Genomic DNA, 21,120 nt, shown 5'->3' on the forward strand with positions numbered 1-21,120 from the left:
ATTTTCCCGTTGTATTTAGGATACCCCAGCAGCAACATGTAAGCCATACGGCAACACAGGATGGGTAGAGAACTACATGTGAATAATAATAGGTAAGCGTTTGATCAATCAATGGGAATGTTGAGCTCAAAGCTCAACAAAATAAAGCATATGTGCATACATAAAAATCCCCTTGTTTGGCATCTCTGTGTATTCTAAAATATTGCATTTGGCAAACGTACCATGCAAAGCAGATGCTAAAGACTTAGCACACAGAGTAGCCTTCAAAAGCAACAGCTGAAAACACACATGGAAGAGACTCATGAATTGCAGAAAAGGTTTCTATATTGATTTCTTTTACTGAGATTTTAGTATTCGGCTCATACAGAGCCACCAGCGCACAAAGCCACCTAAAATAACAAAGCTGAACTGCCCAATACAAGCGCAAACTAAGGACTTCTATACTCTTTTTCATTTCCTTTTTAGCGTTTTCATGTTTTTTCTGGATGCAGGGTTCACGAAGCTTCTGCGCTCTCTCCGCTCACAAATGAGACGCTGTGTACTGTGTTTCTCACTAGCAGATGTTTATTACGCACATCTAGGATGAAAGCATCAGCAGCAGTATAATGTTGGATGACAACTTTTGTACATATTAGATCGTAAGCAACAAGGCGGATCACCTGCATTCAGAGAACTTATTAAACATTAAGGGATCTTCCTCAGCTCCCCTGCTCCTCTGAGCCCGCTCTGACACCTTGCCAGCAATTTCTGGCAGGCAATATCATCACCTCTGCTGCAGCTCAAAGCTACTACAAGCAAGAAGAGAGTTACTGCATGACTTGATCATCCTGCTTCACTTGGCAGAGTAGGGACACAGGGCAAGTACTTTCCATAGATACCTGACACGCTACTAAAATAAGCCCCAAAAGTAGTAATTTCATGTTTTATTATGGTCCCCCAAAGTTATTCCTCAGATTTGTTTCTTACATCCTCAACAAAAGTAATATAAACCTTTTGTATAAAGCGGTCTCTGTTTATGGACAAAGACACATCACCAGGGTGTCCAGCTAGTTTTGCACCTGCAGCTGGCTGACCATCTTCCAAAGAAGATGCACAACTTGGTAAGGTGCTACATTTCCATCCTCCCAATCCAGTTCACGCCCTTAAACGTGAAAGCTTTAGGTTCTTACCCCTTTCATTCTAATTCAGACAACTAAAATAATACATTTTTTTAAAAATAACACTTAAAATTAAAAAAATTTATCTGTTAAAAAATAGTGTAAACAATTTAAGATTTGGTTCTGAAGTAGACTTGTAGTGCTATAGCTCATGCTCCTTTTGAGCAAGTAAACTGAGCTGCCACACAAAGTCGCAGTCAACAAGGGAGACAAAGCTCCCAATTTGGTTTTATACACTAAAGCGTGCATTCATTTGTTTTTAAAAGGGCTAAAAGCTTTTTTTCCCCCCCCATCCTCAGCATAAAATGTAAACAATATTTAGGATTATTTATTCAAGCAAGACTTACATCCAGCAAGTTGAAAACAGAAGAGAATCCAGTTCGTACTCCCTCACGTGGACAGAATGTTACTAGCTTATTCTTACCAACAGGGCTTCTGACAGTATGACTGGCTAAAAGAGTATGTGCCATGCAAGTGCCAACTTCAGCAGATATAAAAAAAATTTTAAAAAGAGAGAGAAACTATGGCAGCATCTGAGGTTACAAACCTCAAGGTGTTTTGGTGGTTTGTTTTTGGTTTTGTTTTTTTTTTTTAAATTGAACTGTGATCTACTGAGAAAACACGATAGGAACTCCAACCCCAAGAACAGTTTAACTAAACACTGATAATATCTGCAAAATAAGACACAGTCAGCAGCTGACTTGAGTGCTTACCTTGGTTACTTGTCTCACAACAGTACACAGAGAACTTCTGCCATGACATTCTATGAGAAATTATGCTGTGCCCTACAGGTTTTGATTTTCTCTCACGACTCTCATTTCAAATAGATTCAAAGTGCTTCATGTTCCTTTAGAGACAATCCAAAGAGACTCCCATGGGGGGAATCTTTACACCTTATATCTTTTAACACCTATTTCGATAACATGCTTTGCAAGAAGAGGAACCAAGACAAAGACATTATTCCGCTCCTTCCACGGCTGTAGTAGAAACTGCCTTCACATAGTAAGGGCCTTCACGCAAGTAAGCCCTAAGCCTCAAGTAATACTGATTTCCAAAGATTTCCGCAATAGTTTTAGAGTTTACAAGGGCTTTAACCAGTTCGTATTTGGCATCCTTCGAAGCTTTGTCAGGCTCCACAGATCTGTCTACGATGTATTCCACAAACCCTGGACTGTCAAGCATCAACTTCTGGGCCCACGGTTGATTTGCAATAGCCTAAACATGAAGACAAGAGAAGGGGGAGGGGAAACACCTCATTTTAAAAACCAAAACAACAGTTACACAGTAGGCTGTTACACAAATAGTCAAAGAACAGAAAAAATTAAATGGGATATTCATTCTACACAGTAGTTACAAAAATCACCACTCAAATCAAGCAGCAGGGTTTAACACTGGAAAACAAAGACTTTAAAGATCAGCACTGAGCTGTATTAAGTGAAGTGCTTATCTTTAAGGTTTTAAGTGAATTAACACAGCAGTGCCTCCGATATTGAAGCAGCACCCTAGAGCATGGCTGTTGCTCTCCTCCCCACCCCCCCCCTGGCCATTTATAAGAAAATAAGCATTACAGACATGACATGTCTGCTGCATTATTTAAATGGTGAATGCAATGGGGGAACAATGCAAAAGGCCTTAATTCTCACCACTTCAGGCCTTCAATAAGTTTGTGGCATTCACTTAAAAAAAAAAAAAAATCTGAGCGTGAACGGCAATACAATTCACTGTATTATCTTTAAAAACAAAAAGCACTTACAGTAAATACCCGTAAGGCCCCACAGTGGAGATCTGGGAATGGCTGGGTACTGATGCTCCTGAAGAGCTCCAACGGCTGGCTAGACAAGGATGTGAACCATGATTCAGTCATTCTTAAAAGGTCTTCTGTCTGCTGCTCTGGCTACAGGCATCACGTACAAAAATGAGAGTTTGATTAGGATCACAAAAAGCTTTCAAGTTTTGAGTATACGTTCAATAGTTAAGGAAGTTATTTAAAACAAACCACCAGCAGATTAAACTAAAATAGTTTAAATTTTCAACTTATTTTCATGAATGAAGAAATGGCATTCTATATTTCATTTAGTTTGGAGGACAGATTTAAATAAATCGATCTTGATACATGAGGTAAGTGCAGTCCTGCAAAACAAATGAAAACGCCTGACTCGCTCATTTAGAGCTATACTATTAAAACCAGATCACTGGATCTAAAGAACATACAGAGGGATTAGAGCAGTTTGCCACTATCCCTTTAAAGCACAAGAATATTATTTACTCTCATTCCCTTGCCAATGCTGTCTTAATTTCATGTTTTATAAACAGATTTCAGAACACCTGGCTTCTTACAAATAAACTCAAAATTTAAGCAAACAAATAAATCAGGGAATTTCAAAACAGTGAAGTTAATGAATCGGAATACTAGAAAGCTACCACTTCTACCTAAGCCAGATGCTGCAAAAAGTCTTCACGCAATTAGTCAGACGCACAATAACTTAATTCTTATAGATTTAAAGGGGAAAAGAGACAACAAACCAAGCCACAAACTTACAGGCAAGTAAAGAAGAGATGAAATCGCATCCAAGCATCGAAGTCGTAACTCTGTGGGGGCATTCTTTGCCTGATGCCCTATTCTGTTTAGCAGATTTTGAAATCTACTTCCTTTGAAAATAAAAACAAAAGCGCTTTTAATTAATTCAGGCAGACCGCTACAGGAATACAGAGTTACCTGTCAGTCACATTATTCTACATTAACTGGTAGAATGTGTTGTACGTTAAACCTGAGAAAGGCAACTTCCTGATCTACTGTAACAAAAGCAGTGTAAGATTCTCTTTGCTTCATGTGGATCCAAGATAGACAAATCCAAAGCTCTTACGTTAATTCTCCACACTACCCAAACATTTCCAAAAAGGAAGTTATGCGTCACAGATAACTGAGTTATCTTGGGAAGTGTGGACCCTAGTACACTTGTAATTAGAAATCTTCAATCCCATTCTACAGTGCTCCAATAGGTATCTGCCAATACTTAAAAAGCAAAGTTTGGACTAGCAGCAAGAAGTCTAGCACCTACTTTGAATCTGGTGAACAGTTTTATATTAAGAGAAACAATGCAGTCTTTACAGAAAGCATCATTACACAACAATTCATTTTTCTATTGCTGGAGAGAAGGTCATGACATCAGTAGAAACAGAGGAATCTAAAATAACCCAATTACTGATGATTCATATCATGCAGCTCACTAGAAGAGAATAATTTGAATCACACTTGTGGTATCAGAATTCTAGCTGCCAGGCATTTCACACTGCCATGCCCAGCAAGACAGTTAAAAATCACCTTATCTGCAATAGCACAGCTATTCAGACACCCTTGATTATTATTAGATAAATACATTTTCCAATTCCTTTCTCTGTTACACCAAACCAATTCACTCTTGTATAGTAGGGCATACTGAGAAAGTTTGATAAAAAAAAAAAAAGATACTGACTAGTTTTCTGTAAAACCTGTTTGCCTTCCACATTTGATCCCAGGATTCCCAGCGTGTCCACAGCCACTCCAATCATGGTCGGATCGTGACTTTCTGCCATTTCAAAGACTTTTTCCATGAAGACAGGATATCGTTCACAGATCTGCTGTGGACTGTCTACAACAGCCAGATTTCCAAAAAATTTAACAAAACCTGAGAGAACAAGACAAAAAAAAAAAAGCATTCAGAGTGGAGGAACAATAACTTTAACAATCTCAAAATTAAACATACATCAATGTAAGATTGTTTCACTGCTAAACTAGTGTTATCAAGTCTGAATACTATTTGTGAAAGGCATCAGAGTAAGAACAAAACTAAGGAACAAGCTAGTATTTTGGAAGTTACTTAACTCATGATGTAACACCTGTCTTCTTGAGTTCATAAAGAAAAAAAAGGCTACGCTAACACAAACCTCAAACATATAGTACAATCTCTCCAGATCTTACCTGCCCTACCACTGTTATTGAGTAATATTATTCATGTGTTAGGCTGTCCTTCAGCATTTTTTGTACACATTCAACATACACGTTCTAATATACAAAAATTCACGTGAGCTTTCAAAACAGAGGCTTAACAGTCCTCTCCATTTAACTCATTAATAAAAGCAAGCAGTGAACACTGAAAACAAGAAAAACATGATATAACCTGGTAAATAGAAGCCTGAGAAAGGATCAGACTCTGCACCAACAATGATGTTTGAAATTTTATCAATAATTCCTTGTTGAGCAAGATACTGACGCCCATGTGGAGTATGGGCCAGGGAGGTCACCATCTCTATACACGTAGCTCTGTAACAGACAAACAGTTATTTGGGCCTATTTCAGATGGGTTTTTGAAGTACTCAGTGATTAAGAAAAAACAGGTTTTCTACCCTTAAGACAAAATCCAAACAAACAAACAAACAAAACCCAAATACCAAACTAGCCCAATTGCCCAACACTCCTCCAGCTGTCTTCCTTCAGGTGCATTGTTAAAAGAATTCTAAAGTGTTTATGTTGCAACCCAGCATTACAATTACCACAGCATATTGGGGAAAATTCACCTTGGTTCTCAAATTTAAGTATACAGTGTTTTATATTCAAGGCTGTTTAAGGAGGGGCAGATAGTGTTTTCCCAAAAAGGGTTTAACGAGAAACGCACACAAATGTGTTTAAAGAGTGTTATTTTAAGACCAAACATCAGAGTTTCAACATCAGGGGAAATCTCATTGGCAAACTCACTACCAACATACCTGACCAGCACATCATCTCCGGTCAGCTCTCCAATTAACTCTGATATTAATCCACTGTTTGCACAGTAATTTAGCGAATCTGCTGACACTGAAGAAATCTCAACAATTAACTAAATAAAAGCACAGGGAAGAAAAGGCTGGTTTATAAAAACATTATAATGATAACAATTCACAGTAACAGCCAAATACATCTTACAATGCTAACTAACCCTATATATATTAAATATAGAATTTCATTATGTTTTCATAATGAACCTAAATGTTTGCCTGAAACAAGTTCATAAGGAGTTCCAAGTTTACAGCACATGCATTTGATTCCTATTCACAGTTTCCCATTAAGTTTTACAATGGCCAAACTGTATTTTTCTCCTTTGCCGTACATATCTAGACTGACACATCTGGCATCTCTCTCTTGGTCTCTTCCCCCCCATGCAACAGTTTCAACAGCACTTCACATCCAAAGGTTAAGAGACTACAGCAGCTATTTTACTTTCAGAGAAGCAAACATTTTATTGTATCTTTAGTAACTCTGCATAGCCCTTCCAATTCCCTAGGCACAAGTTAGAAAATAAGAGGTAAACAGTAATTCACACTTTTGTACCATAAACTGAGAAAGGGAAGTTATGATATTATTTGAGGGCCAACACTGCTGTACTCTTCCTACTCCTTTGTAGTCTTAACAAAACATAGACATGAAGAAAAGGTTGTAAAGCAGTAATGAATACTAATTTAAAAGCAAGCCATAAAATCCAGATTGTAAATCAGAACTACAGTCCAAGAGAACTGCAGCATCATGTCATTCAAACGGAAACGTTGATCGCATCCCTACCTCATATACTCTGTATCGAACAACATCATTTGTTGCCATGACATTTTTCAAGTCACTCAACAAACTGCTCACAAATAAAGCCTCTAAGCCGTCTTGTGTCTGTGCTATTCTTGAGAGAGATTTGATGGCCTAGAAACAAAAGAACAAGTTATTTCAAGTAAAACACAAAGAGAAGAAAATCCAAGATGATCTGACTTACTTTCACTGTTCTTTACTAACATATTAAATCAAGTTACACATCTAAAATTTCAGCTGTAATTCACTTTTCAATGAGAATTACTGCATTACAGGACAAAAGCTAGTTATGGTTACTGTGATCCAAGTCTCTGACATTAAATTCAGATCTACGAATTCACTTTGGCATTAACAGCTACTGGGAGATAACAGCTGTAGGTAAATTTTCTACCACATCTAAGTAACTTGTGGGCTTAGGGCACCTACGTGCTTATAATATCTTTCAAGCAACGTAAGTTCCCTTTTCTTCAAAGAAGAGGGGAGACTGTCATCTCAGACACAAAAGAAAAGGTGTTTTGTCCAGTGTCTACACCCATTTGTAGAGGAAGGAAAAAAAAAAAGCAATGCTTACCTCTTTAGCCACTGCTATCTTCTCTCCACCAATGCAATTTATTATTTGCCGTAATAGTTCAGGACTGTTGGTAATTTCTGTAACAGCATCTGAATTTTCAACAATCCTCCCAATCTAAAGACATGATCAAACAATTGTAGAAGATTAAACCGAACTTTTTCCACTATAAGGACATTCAAGCAGTGGAACAGCCATCCAGACAGAATCACTGTTTTTGGAGATACTCAAAAATCAACAGGACGATACCCTGCACAGCCTGCTGCAAGCTGTCCCTGCTTTTAGCTGGGGGCTGAACCTGAAACCTCTAGAAGTCCATTCCAAACTTGATTGTTTCACGATTCTGTTTAAATTAATGCAACAAGTGTCAAGTTACTACAGCCTAGTCCTCTTCACTGTTTCCACAATATTATTCAGAGTATCCTGAATATCAAAATGTTGCTGCACTTAATTCTTATGCCACCTGCTGCCAGTGCTGGCTTCAAGTTATTTCTGTCAAGACATAGTTTTATTCACTACATTTAAAAGACACATCATAAAGCATTATATACTAACACATTGCACAATATTTATCCAAAATTGCATGAGTGTGTAAGACCACAACTTCTGCAGAAAACACTTGATGTAGTGCTTCCATCACAAATTAGGACATGAAACAACAGTAGCAGATTAGAACTAACCCAGCCTGGCTCCAGACAGAGCTCTGTCCCCTCCTCCTGGAGGAAAACGCTGTACCTGAGATATGGTGAGGATTTTCACGGAGTCGTCGGGGTGAAAAAGCCCTTTCTGAAGCTCTTCTCTGAGGTTCTGGATGATATAGACCGGGTCTAGGGCCTGCAGGAGCCTCTCCAGGATGGAAACACACGCAGACACCTGCTCCCTGGGCGGGACAGAGAGAAAACCAAGCCTTTCAGGACGGGGACGCTGCCGGGTGCTCCCAGATCCTCAGCTGCGCCAGCCCCCGCCCTGAAGGAGGGCAGGGAAGGAGACGGCGTAGCAGCAGGAGCCGCCCCGCTCTGGGGGAATGGGAGAGAGGAGGCGGCGGGGCCAGGCCAGGCCCGCGACACCGGGCCGCCGCTCACCGGTCATTGACGCTGAGGAGGGCGAAGAGCGCTCCCAGGTGGTCGTCGCTGAGGCGGGCGCGGAGGGCTGCGGGCGGCACGGCCTGCACGGCGAGCCGCAGAGCCCGCAGCTCCTCCAACGGCGCCTCCCGCCGCGCCGCCCGCTCCAGCAGCTCCATCACCGCCTCCGCCATCTTGGCGCCGCCGGGAAGCATCGCGAGACCCCGCCGCCCCTAGCAACCGCCGCGCCGTCGCCAGGGGCCCCTTTCGCGTCCGCCACGCCGTAAACAAAATGGCGGGCGAGCCCCGCGCCCCCTTGGCTCCGCCCACCTCGCGGTGTGATTGGCCAGGCGCGAGGGGGACGGGGCCAGAGCGGGGTGGGGCAGTGCGGGGTGTGGCCGCGGCTGAGAAGGGTTTAGGGGGGTGCGCGACGCTGCCCTGTTCGGGGAAAAAGGGGAAAAATGGTGTTTGTGTGGAGACGGAAATAAAAACCGCTTCAGGTGGGAGAGTCAGGCACCGTCCTCATGTGCACCCCGAGCGAGCCGGGGCCGCGCTCGCAGGCAGGGCGCTCCCTGGGCTCGGGAGAACAGGCCCCTCCCTGCAGGGCCTAACGCGGGTGTCACCCAGGTGACATGGGGACATGGGAGCCCAGCCTGGAGATGCTGAGGTGACAGAGCTGCACCCCGGGGCAGGTCCTGCTGGCTGGGAGGGGCTGCAGCACCAGGACCCCCGCGCTGCCTCTCATCCCCTGCTCGTGGTGATGGGGAGAGCGTCACGGTGGGACACGCTGCAAGAAAACATGGGGTTTGCTTCACGCCAGCAGAGGAAAACATTTTTTCAGCCCGTGGCCAACATGGGAGGCAACTGAATGTGGCAAATACACGGTTGTTACTGTACTGCGGAGCTGGGGGTATTTCACGCCTCCCCGAGGCCTCCAAGCAGGCAGCGCGTCTTCAGCTTCTCCCGGTGCCCGCTCGCCGGGACAGTGCCCAGAGGTGCAGCCCCCAGCTCCGGCTGAACCCCGGCTGGGGCTGCTGCAGCAGAAGTGCTGTACGCTGCAGGCTGACAGGGAATATGCTTTCCGAACAGTTTATGAGAACTGGCAGTAACGTAATGAAGTTACAGCGCGACACAGAACGGAGCGCTCTGTTCCTCTGCGCTGGGTTGCTTACAGGAGCATTTCAGGCCCAAACAACACAACAGGACTTAGCAGCTTCCTAGTGTTTCTCTCCAAAGAGTACAGAGCGCCAACAATATTAAATCTGAGAAGGTAAGTATTGTATAGGTGGGAAAACTAAAGCAAAAGTGCCAAATGGCATCAACAAGTGTCTCAGAGCACCTGAGATCGTACTGGGAGAACCCCAGTGCACCCCAGTGCTTCCACTGGAGGGAGAGATTTCTCCAGCAGATGTTGGTGCAGACAGTTTTGATAACAGCACCGATACTACGAGGGTACTTTTGTCCCTGCTATGGCTTCGACCCCACTTCTGGGGGTGCTGGGCCCTGGCATCTGTCCAGCCCAGCTCTGCAGGCCAGGGCAGGAGTGCCATGGTGACACCGTGGTGGCCCACGGGCCCGTGCCTCAGCCCCACGCTGGGGCGGGCAGGCGGGTACCAGCCTGCAGGCAGCTGGGGAAGAAGAGGAGGAGGAGTTAGTGCTTATTGCGGGCAGCCTTCCCAGGCAGCCTTCCCAGCTCTGGGCAGAGCAGGTGGAGGGACAGAGGGGACGCAGCCTCTCGCCCGGCTGGGGAGATGGAGTGGCTGAGCCAGCGCTGCCCGCTGCTGCCTGCTGCCCAGGGCTGTCCTCGGCCGGGTCGTGGCACCTTGCTGCTGGTAAGTGGGAGCCCTCTGGCATTGCCAGTGCTTGCTCTGTGCTTGGGATGGGGGGATGCGGGTGACCCGCTGGGGAGCGCGGTGTATGCCAACCCAAGCTACCGTGGAAATGCTGCTGTCTGTACCTTTATAAGGGAACCTCTGGGGGAAAAAAAAAAAAAATAAAAGAAGAAGATCATGCAGGAGGAATGTACTCACTCTCTGCAGAGAGCGAAGCAAATTTCTTAGGAGTTTTTTTCCATTTGAGCTGAGGAAACTCACAGCATACTCAAGGTTGCCACAAGCTGTGCTTGGGGTTTTGAGGGTTTTTTTGTACAAAACTTCATCAAAACTAGGCAAAAAGTCCTACCATGGTAATTTTAAACCCTAAAGCTGTTTTTAGTTCACCAAAGCCAAAAGAAATCTTGCAGAAATCTTAGTCTTTCTAAATTCAACTATCATTTTGCCGGTCAGTGAAATACTTAAAATCTCACAGCAGGTTTTCAGTTTTGTTTACTTCAACATTTGGCAGTCATGAGTTTATTCGGTTTGTCAGGTAGGAATCCTGAAGTTTTGCACCGTCCCTTGCCAAATACAATTATTCTGGAAAAGGGGACTTTTATCTTTCTTTTCAGAAAAAAAAAAAAAGGGGGGAAAACACCCCAAAATCTAAGAGAGTGATCACTCTTGTACTAATATTCAATCACAAATGTTCATAGGGATTTCCTCATCACATGCACATAGATCTTCCAAGAAGATTAATGATTGCTATGCTGAACAGGTCAGATTTTTTTTTTTTCCTAAGCAGGGAACATGATTACATTCTAATCTGAAAAAATTGATACACAGCATATCTCTGTTTGGCTTGTAACTATCTGAGTAGCTTCTGGGATTTGTTGCATAATATTTGTTAAACAGCTTAGTGGAAAAAAGAGCACAAAAGCAGCTCTAAAAATTATTATGAGAAGCCTTGTGATAACAAAGAATATTTCCTCAAATGTATTGGAAAAGAGAAGACAACCAGTATAGCACATCAGTCATTTTCCAAATGGAAAGGAGCTCCAGTCTTTGTGGTGACAAGAGATATTTTTTTTAATTCAATCTTTTTTAAAAACAGACATTGGCCCTGTAGTGGGAGGTTTTTCAGAGGACAAAGGAGGGTGGAAACAAGGGGAAAAAGGAATATATTCTTAGTCTTATAAGCATTTTTTTATCACTGTGGTTGAATAAGGGCCAGATGCTGTTTATTTCAAAAACAAAAGACAAAGAGAAGAGCAGCTGTGCAGAGACAGCGAGTGCTGCAGCCCCGGGTACAGGCACCATCCTTCGGCTATTACTCAGCACACCAAATTAACCTTGCTATTCCAGCAACGTCCCTGCTGAGATAATTATGTATTTTTACACGACTGTGTTTATGGCATGTGAGTACCAAGAGCAGCTAAGGGACTTGCCAGGAATAGCATCTAATGTACAGCAAAACCAACTTGTTGCCACTGCACTGCCAGTCCATGGGGAGGGAGCATGTTATTGTTTTCTGCAGCCCAGTTGGACAGAAACAGCCCTACAGACCTGGGCTGTCTCCATAAGGATTTCTGTGCCCAAAAGGGTCCAACTTCACTGTCCTATTAGTATCAGATAATTAAGATGAACTGAACTTAAAACCTGCATTTAAGTCTTACCCTCTGTTGCCTGCTACGTGAGTCTGTATCGTAGCCTGGGTGGGCTGCACAACACTATCAGCAGAAGAGAGTAATCACCCCGGGCTGACAGGGCAGGGTGAAATCTCTCCGGGTCCCAGCACAGACTGTGTTACGCCAGGCTTCCCAGGGCTCTGCTCCCGCATCAGGCTCCAGCCCATATCTGTTCCCCAAGGTCAGATCCCTACCCCTGCCTGACATACTGCTCTCCTCCTTCCCACATCCCCGGGGAGGCAGAGGGTCCCACCCCCACCGTTTCGCAGAGGGGTGGACATGCCTCACCCTGGGCACACAGCAAAAGGATGGCTGCAGGATGCGTCCTCAGCAGGAACGGCGTGCGAGCCACGCCTGGTGGGTCCCCTCTTGCTCGTTTTGGCAATAGAAACGTATTTTAACAGAGATAATCAGGGATTTACCTCCTTATTCTTCTTCGGAAAAGCAGTCCTGGCTGCTGAGGCCGTCGGGGGGGGGGGGGGAGGGTCTGTAACCCCCATTAGTCTGGGGTGTGACCTCCCACAGCAGAGGTCTGGGCACCTCTGGGCTGATCCAGGCTCAAAAACTGACCCTTTCCTGTCCAGAGCACTTGGCACAGCACTGGACTGGCCCCACTGTGGGGGAATGAACCTCCCTATGAGCATGTCTTCACTTAAATTACAACTAGTGTTACTGTAACATTAAAAGAAGACTCGAGACTTCCCTTGAGCCACCGATAATGTAAATGCTTAGTTTTACAAAACGCAGTATTTCCCCTAACATCATCGCTCACATGTTTTGCGTTTCAGGTGGTGATTCTGTCTTTGCCGATGTACCCGGTGCTGAGGAGCCTCGCTCTTCAGCTGCACTCTGCCGTCACGGGCAGCTACGTCTCTGGGACCCACTCCATCGCCTTCATCAACTGTCTCAACGAGCAGATTGCCAAGGATATTGCAAGGTACAGAGGCGCTTCCCCTGCTTGTCTGCCTGAATTGTTCGAAAGCGGCTTCTTGTGGAATAAAGCTTTTCCTTGTCCCTCGAGAGGATCTGTACTTCTCTGTACTTTGCACTTCCACCCAAAGACTGCCACTTTTCTCTTACACTCTCTCTCTCTGTATCACATATCGATTTACCAAGAGCTGTGCTTTCTAAAGCTGACATTTGCCTCTTAAGTCAATGCCATGGTAACATCAAGCCAATTCTCAATTTCTTCTACTGCCTTTCGTTTTCAAGACCCATTTTAAAGCCATGGCCCTAAACCTCTGGGTCCTCAGATGGATTAAGCCACAGCCCCATGTTCTCTGATCTACCACAGTCTTTCTTCTTCTCTAGAACAACACAGATAACAAATTCCAGGAGAGGTGTTTATGGAGAGGGACAAAGCACAGTACACTGCCGTGAAAATAAATAAAAGATGAAAGTGGTCCACAGCAAACATTAGAACAGGCACTTGTGAGGTACCACCTGGATGCCTGCACTCTGCTCACCAGATAAACTTCAGGGAATGAGGGCTTTACCTTGATTTTTTTTTTTTCTCTTTTAATGTATGAGATACTTTGCATGATATTTTGCATGCAGAGGTTTTTTTCACACATCTGTTAGTCCCTGACTCAATAGACGGTTTGTTCAAAGTACTGAAACCATGTTGACTGGGGAAATGTTTATGATGGACCATTAAGTTTCCTGCAATACCTCCTGCACTGTTTTCCCTGCTACCCTGCCTCTTGCCAAAAACTCTCCGTCTTCTGTAAAGTGCCCAAACAGTCGTTCAGGAACTGACAGGCTACTGAAAGGGATTTTGTGTCACCTTAAATGCTGCAACTGTATTAAAAAATTCAAATAGAATAATATCTGCACTGCTTGATGTCTTCTGAAAAAAGGAGTAACTGTACATGGCTGGTGAAAAGAGCCTCAGTTCCTGAAAATGCTTCATATTAACAGCTTTGCAAATGTTTTCCACTCTTTGTTCCTTATCTTGCAGGGAAGGGAGAGGAAATAAATCACTCCCCATTGCTAAGATATATGTACTTTGTTTCTGCTTCTACTGGTGGAGTTATTCCTTTGTTTGGGAATTTCGATGAATGAGCCATGGTTGTAGAGGATGACACAGGGCTTCTACACTCAATTTCCCACACACCTTTTTCCTGTGCTGTTGTGTTTATTCTTCCTTTACATTGCTCAGTGGAGCACTCACTGCTCTGCAAGGAAATTTTCCGCTGGTTTTAAGGAAAAGGAGTTCAAGCTTTGTGAAAGCAGATTAGCTGCAGGTAGAATTCAGCATCTGGCTTGTTTGCTGCATCAGTTCTAACCCAGTTTAACTGGATTACTATTAACTTAAAATCCTCAGAAGAAACCCCTGAGTCCACACAGGAGATGTAGCCTCTCCCCTGTGCCTGCTGTGAGAAGCTGACCCCTTTGGGCTGGATGGTGTGGCCACAGCACCTCACATAACTTATCTAACACCCGAGCAGCCTGTCAGCCTCCGGTTCTGCCTTGAACTTGTACCTATCATTTTCTTTGCTTTTCTGCTTATTAATATTTCATCTGTCTCAATTCAGAGCCTATTGTGAGGCAGGGACAAAGAAACACACATTAAGTACCCAACCCAACGATATCATGTATTATGCAAATATTTTCCACAGATCACGTTCAGCTTCTTATAACGTTTCCCGTTCCCATGGTGGCTGCTTGTTTCCGCTCAGCTTGCTAGAACAAAGTTCAGGATCTCAGTTAGGATCGCAGTTTATTGGGACAGAGCAGGAGCAATTAGAAGGTACTCACCCATATCAAAAGGTTCCTGCACTAAAGTGACTTGGAAGTTGCAGGCAACAAAAACAAAATGATTTGTGCCATGTGTTTGACATGACAAACACAGCGGGGATATCTCCGCTCACGCTGCTGCAGTTTGCTGGTTGCCAGATTAACTCAAGATGCTCTACAAGCATTAAATGCCTCGAACTGGCTGCACATGGTGAGAGCAAACAGCCCGGAGCCTCCCCGGACGGCCGTGGTCCCTCTGAGCCATCGGCAGAGAGGAGTCCACCTCCATCACCTTGCTGTGCTTAAACATTAAACCCCATCCCACGAGTTAGCTGAGTCCAGGCACTCTGGTGCACTGCTGGAGTGACAAGATGTTGCAGGACCGCCGGGAAGGGCTGCTCCTCTCCCAGCACTCGGGCTGCTCCCGATTCCTCCCCGTCCTGCAGCAGAGCTCGCGCAGTCCCACAAGGGCACCTTTGCCTTGTGCTCCTAGCTGCAAGGTATAAACCTCTACAAAGAGACCGAGAAAGCAGAGATGATACTGAAGACATGGAGCTTATGCACATTCAAACAAGAGCCCAGCTTTCCTTACGGGTCAGAGGCCAGACTGCAACACGATGCAGTTGCACATTAACACCTTGGCCGGGGGATCTTCAGGTCACAGCCCTGGGGGAGGCACTTCTTGTGCTCCTTCGGCTCATCTGCTCATCGCTAGCCAGCGACCAAGTCTGTCATATTTTTACAGTTCATAATGTCTTTTTGAAAGCTAAGAGTTTCTTACAGTTTGTTTTGTAGTCACCTCCAGGCTGTATCATACCCTGGATGTAAGGAAAATAAACTTTTAACTTGCTCTGAGCCAAAAGCATTCTGGAGAACGTTTTGAATCGGAGCAGTAGCTAATTGGAATGCTTTTAATTCTTTAGCTCACTAGGAGTTAATTTTTGCAGGTTGTTGAATCGAGCCTTCCACTACCTAATAACTCCTGTCTTCTCTGCAGTTCAATGTCATCTAGAAGTTACATGTTTGCATTGTCAAAGCACTTGGTACAAAGTAGTGCCCGGTGAGGCCAGTGTTAAAGAAAACCAAAGGTGAAGTCACTAGTGCAGCGCCTTTAACAGAGCTGCCTGCAAGAGGAACGGGGCTGCCATCTCCGTGAGAAGGGCCCACGCATTGCTGTGGTCAGAAAACACAACATTTGACCTAGTTCTTCTAAAAATCCACCCTGAGATTGCTTCAGTACTCTTTAATCACTTAAATATCACTTCTGCTGGCAGGCCCAAGCAACTCTGCAATAACAAATCAGCCCACAGCTAAAAGAGGCAGCCGGAGGGAAGGAATTTATTTGGGCTTCAGATTTCTAGGACATTTTGGGTAGAAAAACCTTGATGTTGTTAATTTAACAAGATCCACATTTAGTCTGCTCTGCGAGGAAGAGGCACAGTTGGACAGTATAAATACATGACTGGGAGACAAACCCCTTCGCGTCCGTCCCAGCCCCAGTTCTCGATGCCCTGTGGCTCAGCACCTGTCCTGGTGTCCCCACAGGAAGATGGGGACAGGGCTGACAGCGGGCAGGGTCCTTGCACCCTGCGAGGCACAAGTCCCTTGTGCTGCTCCAGGCCAGGAGCAACACCCAACGTCAACAGGGAGGGACAGCGGGGAGTGTCCCAGAGCCCTGCCGGGAGGACCTGAGCTGAAGCAGCCCCAGCTGGAGGTCACCTTTGCCTCTGCTTTCTCAGGGTAATAATTAACCCCCAATCCCACATCTCCAACGTCAGAGCTGCTGCTGGCAGTCAGGGGCAGCACGAGGGAATGTCCCTGCGGCTGGGGGCGAGCGCTGAGCCGCAGCAAGCTGGGGACAGGCACTAACTCCCCCTCCTGTCTCACCCAGGGCCATCATGGATAAGAAGCTGGCTGCCTACGTGAACATCCTGCCGAAGAGCTCAGCCTTGTAAGTTGGGCCGAATATTCCCCAATGGAGGAGGCAACCTTGGGCTCCCCGGGTAGAGGAAGGAGGAGATGGACACCCCACGGCCCCAGGGAGAGGAGACAGTTTCCAGAAGGCTGCTGGTTGTTGTTGCAGGTGGTGGAGATGATCCTCACCCCTGCAAAGTGCACTAAGCTTATTAAGGCGTGCAGATGCTCTGGCTGCTAGTGGGGACCATTTATTTATTGGTTACTTGGCTACACAGAGACCTAGCAAAGAGCAAGGTCATTTATGGTCCTGAGGACATGGCGCCTGTTTTTAGAGGACCTAAAAAGAAGCTAATATAGGGACCAAAAAACGCCTTTACAATATTAAGCAGCACTTTTATGAAGGAAGAACAGTATCTTTGACCTTGAAATACAACCAGCCATGCCCTGCAGATATCCTCAGCCATCCACACAAAAGGATTGCACTTGTTAGAGGGGTTAAAAAACAAAGCCCCAAAACAGCCATTTGCTCATAGGATCACCCTGGCCTACCCCTGCTAAAAGAAGGCAGCGGGTCCCCACATCCCCCCCCAGGCTCTCCCAGAGCCCAGCTGAGGCTGCTGAAATAGGGCAAACCCAGTAATATCCTTCTTCCCCTTATGCTTCATCCCCTACGAGCCACAGCGGCTGGAGCCGAGTTGCTCATGCAGGGCCCTGCCTGCTTCAGCCAGTTCCTCCTCCATGCCCCACTCAGGAGACACCGCGACGCCTCCAAATGCCTCCTCGCACAGGAACCCCACGCACAGATGAAGTCACGATGACCTTCTGTCAACATAAATGTTTTGAAAGGTCATATCTGACTCATGAGAAGTACATCTCCTCTCCTGCAGGGAAAAAAAGGAAAAAAAGCGTGATGCTGCCGCACTCAGCCTCCCAGCCGCAGCCATGCCGCAGTCCCTGCAGTCACTGTCCCCCGGACGCTGCTTGGAGCAGGGTCACCACCACACAGCCCCCCACGGGCACCCCAGTCCCAGCTCCTTTGCTCTGCCCTCCCCCCTGGGCAGCTCTCTCGAGGCTGGCACAGCCAAGGAGGCTCCAGGCTGTAAATCTGAGGTGCTCAGTCACGTGCACAGCAAACTTGGGGCCAGCGATGCTTTTTGAGCACCACTTTGTAAAGGAATGGCCACGTGCAGAACACACCAAGCAGGGAAACTAATCCCCACCTCGAGGGATCAGCATGGCTGCAGCCAGAGCTGTATTTACTGATGCTTTTTGTCTTTTAAATCTAGATATTTCTGGAAAGGGGAACTGGAAGAATCCACTGAAATACTGCTGGTAAGTGACAACTCCCCATGTCACAAAAATCCCTGTCCTAGTCAGCCCCAGCCAAAAGGGGCTGCAGGGTGGTTTGGGGAGGGTGGCACCAACCTGCCTGAGATTTGGGACAGTACCAGGACCCCGAGCACCTGCCTGCGGGCATGGCAGGGGTGGCTGGGGGTGGCAGCCTGGCTCAGCCCCTCACATTGCCACCGCAGGGGACCCCTGGGGAAGAGCCCAGGAAGGGCTCCTGTCACACCGCTGGCCGTGCCTGATGGGTGCAGTGGAACTGCGCATGCAGGATTGCTCCATCCCCTTTACTTCTCCCTTGGTTTTTGCTTTGTTTTGGTTTTTTACTCTCCACAGTTAGTGAAAACAAGGACATCCAAAATAGACGAATTGTCCAACTACGTCAGGTGAGGCTCTGGCTCCGCGGGAGCACTGGGTTTCCAATCCAAGGTAGGCTGCTATCTCCTGCTCAGGCTTTGGGAGTCAGGTTCCTTCAGCCCCTTCCCACCCAGGGGGATTTAAGTGCTCCTGATGTACCTTGTGAGCCAGAAGAACCCAGACACTGCATCAGAAAAAAACCAACCAAACATTGGCAGGAATGTCAACTGTTGGGCTTCAACGAGCCCCTCCATTCTGGGTACAAGGAGGGATTCTCCTTCTCATAGCACAGGTTATTCCCTGGCTGCCTCCTGGCAGGATTTCCTGCGTTTCCCAAGCACTGAGTGGTGAGCGCAGCCAGCTTTGGGCCAGGGCTCCTGGCAGTCAGCTGCCGGCTGTGGTAAACCCCAAACTCAAAGCAAAATTCTCACATGGCAAAAAGAAGATGCGGGTGCTTTGAAGTCAGTGGAGAGCGTGGGGCAGGGCTGGCGCGCACGGCTGGGAGCGGAGCCCTCTGCTTCCTGCGCCTGCGAGTGGGAGCGGGTCTGTCCTGCCACCGGGCTGCTGGTGACACTGTTCCTCTGCGTCTGTTTCCACTTTAGATCCATCCATCCCTTTGAAATCCCTGAAATCATCAGCCTGCCTATTGACCAAGGAAACCCTCTCTACCTCAAATGGATAGAGGAAAGCGTCCCACGGGACTAACTGAAAAGCGCAGAAAGCACCTCGCTTTTGGGGAGACTGGGTGAAACGTGCTGGGCCGCGCTGCCCCCGCCGCGCAGGCAGGACTTACACACACGCGGGGAGGCAGTTCTATCTTCCCGTGTTTGCTGTAACACAGAACCTTGGGAATTTTGTTTGCACCCAAAACATCCCCTCCTTGGCCTGACCCTGTGCTCCAGGGAGTACCGAGCAGCCCGGAGGTGGTGGAGGCTGAAGTGGGGAAGGGCTACACGCACCGAGGGCTGTCGCAGCCCCATGGACGAGGATGCACAGAGATGCTCGTGTCAGGACACTGCAGCATTTGGGGGCTGTCTCAGGCGGCCAGCATCAAATGCCAGCTGGTAGCCACGGCCCAGCAGCCCCCAGCAGTGCCGCACACCCCCGCAGCCAGCGCCTGAATCCCTGCCGGGCCCCCCCGGTCCCCAGCGGCTGGTGTCACAGCATCCTGCCCCGCTCTGCCTCCTGCTTCCCCAAGCCCAGAGGCAGCAGGATGTGGCCGGGCACCCCGCGATGTGCCGGCTCACACCCTCTCCTGCTGTCATGCAACGTGCTGGTTCGAGTCTTACAAAATGCAAGGAAATGGGAAATTCGGGCAGAAGGTGCTTTTAACCAGGAGCCACGAGCAGCACACACGCTGACCCTGCCCTACCTGCCAAGCTGGGTTGAGCCAGGCTGAGCCAAGCAACAGATGTGGCCAGTTCAGGGAAACCAAGTGCCAGCAGGACCAGGGCATCGCCTGGCCCTGCACCCCCTACCCACGCCTGAACGGTGGTTTTCTACCTAGGCCAAGTTTAGCCTTGTAGAAATACGTTCATGTTAATAGTTTAATGAGATATAACTTCTGGAACAATAGTGAGTTATTTATGTGACTGGGAAGGGAATAAACAGGAGTGTTTCTTGCCTGGGCGGGCTCACACGTTGTCGCAGTTTGCGGGCGCAGCGTCCGCAGTGAGCCAGGCAGGAGGAAGGGCCCGTCGTGGGTTTCCAGCCCGATGCTGATCGATGCTCCACTGGCTCCCACCTGCTCGTCTCGGGGAGAAGTGGCACAGGGCGTGTTGCAGGCACTGAGAGCCGTGCCCGCGGGCTGGCGTGGCCCCCTCAGCCCTCAGAGGTAGCGCAGGGAAGGCTCGCAGGTGCAGGAAAAAAGACAAGAGGGGAAAATGGTCTGAGCTTGGAGAGCAGGCAGCTTTTCAGTGCTTAATCTAAAGAAACAGGGTACCAGCTAGGCACCTTCTCTGGCAAAAAAGGAACAAAGCACATGAAGCGAGCACTGGCACCCCCAGGCCAGGTCTGGACGCAAAGCCAAGCTTTATTTAGCCCTGTCAGGGCTATGTTGTCCAATGTGCAAGTTTTAGGCTACGATTACACGGATGGGGCCATTTGGGACCTCACCATTTAGGACTGGGAGTGAGGGCAGCCCCTCTCTACAAACCCCATCACTGGAAGGGGTGTCCCTGTCCCCCGCTGTCCCCGCACCCTGTGAGGATGCACCCACACTCGCTCCTTCGCATCTTTCCACCATTCTTGTGCTTCCCAGCGGATCTCTCCGGCCGAGGACACACCTCAGCCTGGCCTGGAGCACGGCCCAGGAGCACGGGCTGACCCCCAGTGCCCAAACTCAATAATCCTGACGCTACAAAGAACCAGTGATGTTAAAAAAAAAAAAGACTTTTTAATTGTACATCAGACATATTAATTACAACTTGGGTATAACAAGAGTTGGTTATTACAAGCAGCAACCTGAACTCATAAATCTTTAGAAGGTGCACAGAGTCATTATAGTATCTATTACAGCTAATGCAAAATATACTCTGCAACAAAAATATTTTTAAAGGCTCCACATTCAATTCTCTGCAAGAGGCCAGAGGACAGGGGACAGAGAGGGGAGAGGAGAGGAACCAGGGCTACGCGCTGTGGGTGCTCCCACGAGTGCAACACCCAGTGGCACATCCTGCGGGAATAACCCGCTCGGCAGCCCCCGGCCCCCCCCGGCAGCAACTGGGACCATAACAAGGGCTTCCTAGGCACTGGTGAAAGGGAAATACTGTAAGTGATCCTTTGGTGAGAAAGCCAAGGCAGGACGAGGAGCAACCCGGCTGGCTGCAGGAGCTGCACCCCTCCCTGCCAGGGACGGGGGGTCCTGGCAGCACGTCTCCCAAAAGGAC

General features: G+C 47.1%; 2 protein-coding genes across 4 annotated transcripts; one reads left to right on the forward strand and one right to left on the reverse strand.

Annotated features, from left to right (window-relative positions):
• Positions 1–546: 546 nt before the first annotated feature.
• PSMD5 (proteasome 26S subunit, non-ATPase 5) lies at positions 547–8,672 on the reverse strand. Its single transcript, XM_074846250.1, has 10 exons — positions 8,395–8,672; positions 8,048–8,192; positions 7,316–7,429; positions 6,730–6,858; positions 5,901–6,010; positions 5,315–5,457; positions 4,631–4,822; positions 3,697–3,806; positions 2,911–3,051; positions 547–2,372 (listed from the first exon to the last, which is right to left on the reverse strand). Exons 1-10 carry the CDS (start codon positions 8,586–8,588, stop codon positions 2,115–2,117), a joined length of 1,536 nt encoding a protein of 511 aa, XP_074702351.1. The 5' UTR covers positions 8,589–8,672; the 3' UTR covers positions 547–2,114.
• Positions 8,673–10,001: 1,329 nt separating this feature from the next.
• Positions 10,002–20,780, forward strand: CUTA (cutA divalent cation tolerance homolog). 3 transcript variants are annotated; one of them, XM_074846173.1, is made up of 7 exons: positions 10,002–10,205; positions 12,664–12,812; positions 16,160–16,354; positions 16,506–16,565; positions 17,818–17,863; positions 18,212–18,304; positions 18,835–20,780. In XM_074846173.1, the coding sequence occupies exons 1-6, from the start codon at positions 10,125–10,127 to the stop codon at positions 18,263–18,265; spliced, it is 585 nt and encodes a 194-aa protein (XP_074702274.1). In that variant the 5' UTR covers positions 10,002–10,124; the 3' UTR covers positions 18,266–18,304; positions 18,835–20,780. The 3 variants fall into 3 exon arrangements, with proteins under 3 accessions (XP_074702274.1, XP_074702273.1, XP_074702275.1); XM_074846172.1 differs by having other exon boundaries at positions 18,212–18,261; XM_074846174.1 differs by lacking the exon at positions 16,160–16,354 and having other exon boundaries at positions 18,212–18,261.
• The last annotated feature ends 340 nt before the right edge of the window (positions 20,781–21,120 follow it).

This window comes from Strix aluco, chromosome 20 (genome assembly GCF_031877795.1).
Source record: "Strix aluco isolate bStrAlu1 chromosome 20, bStrAlu1.hap1, whole genome shotgun sequence".
NCBI lineage: Eukaryota > Metazoa > Chordata > Aves > Strigiformes > Strigidae > Strix > Strix aluco.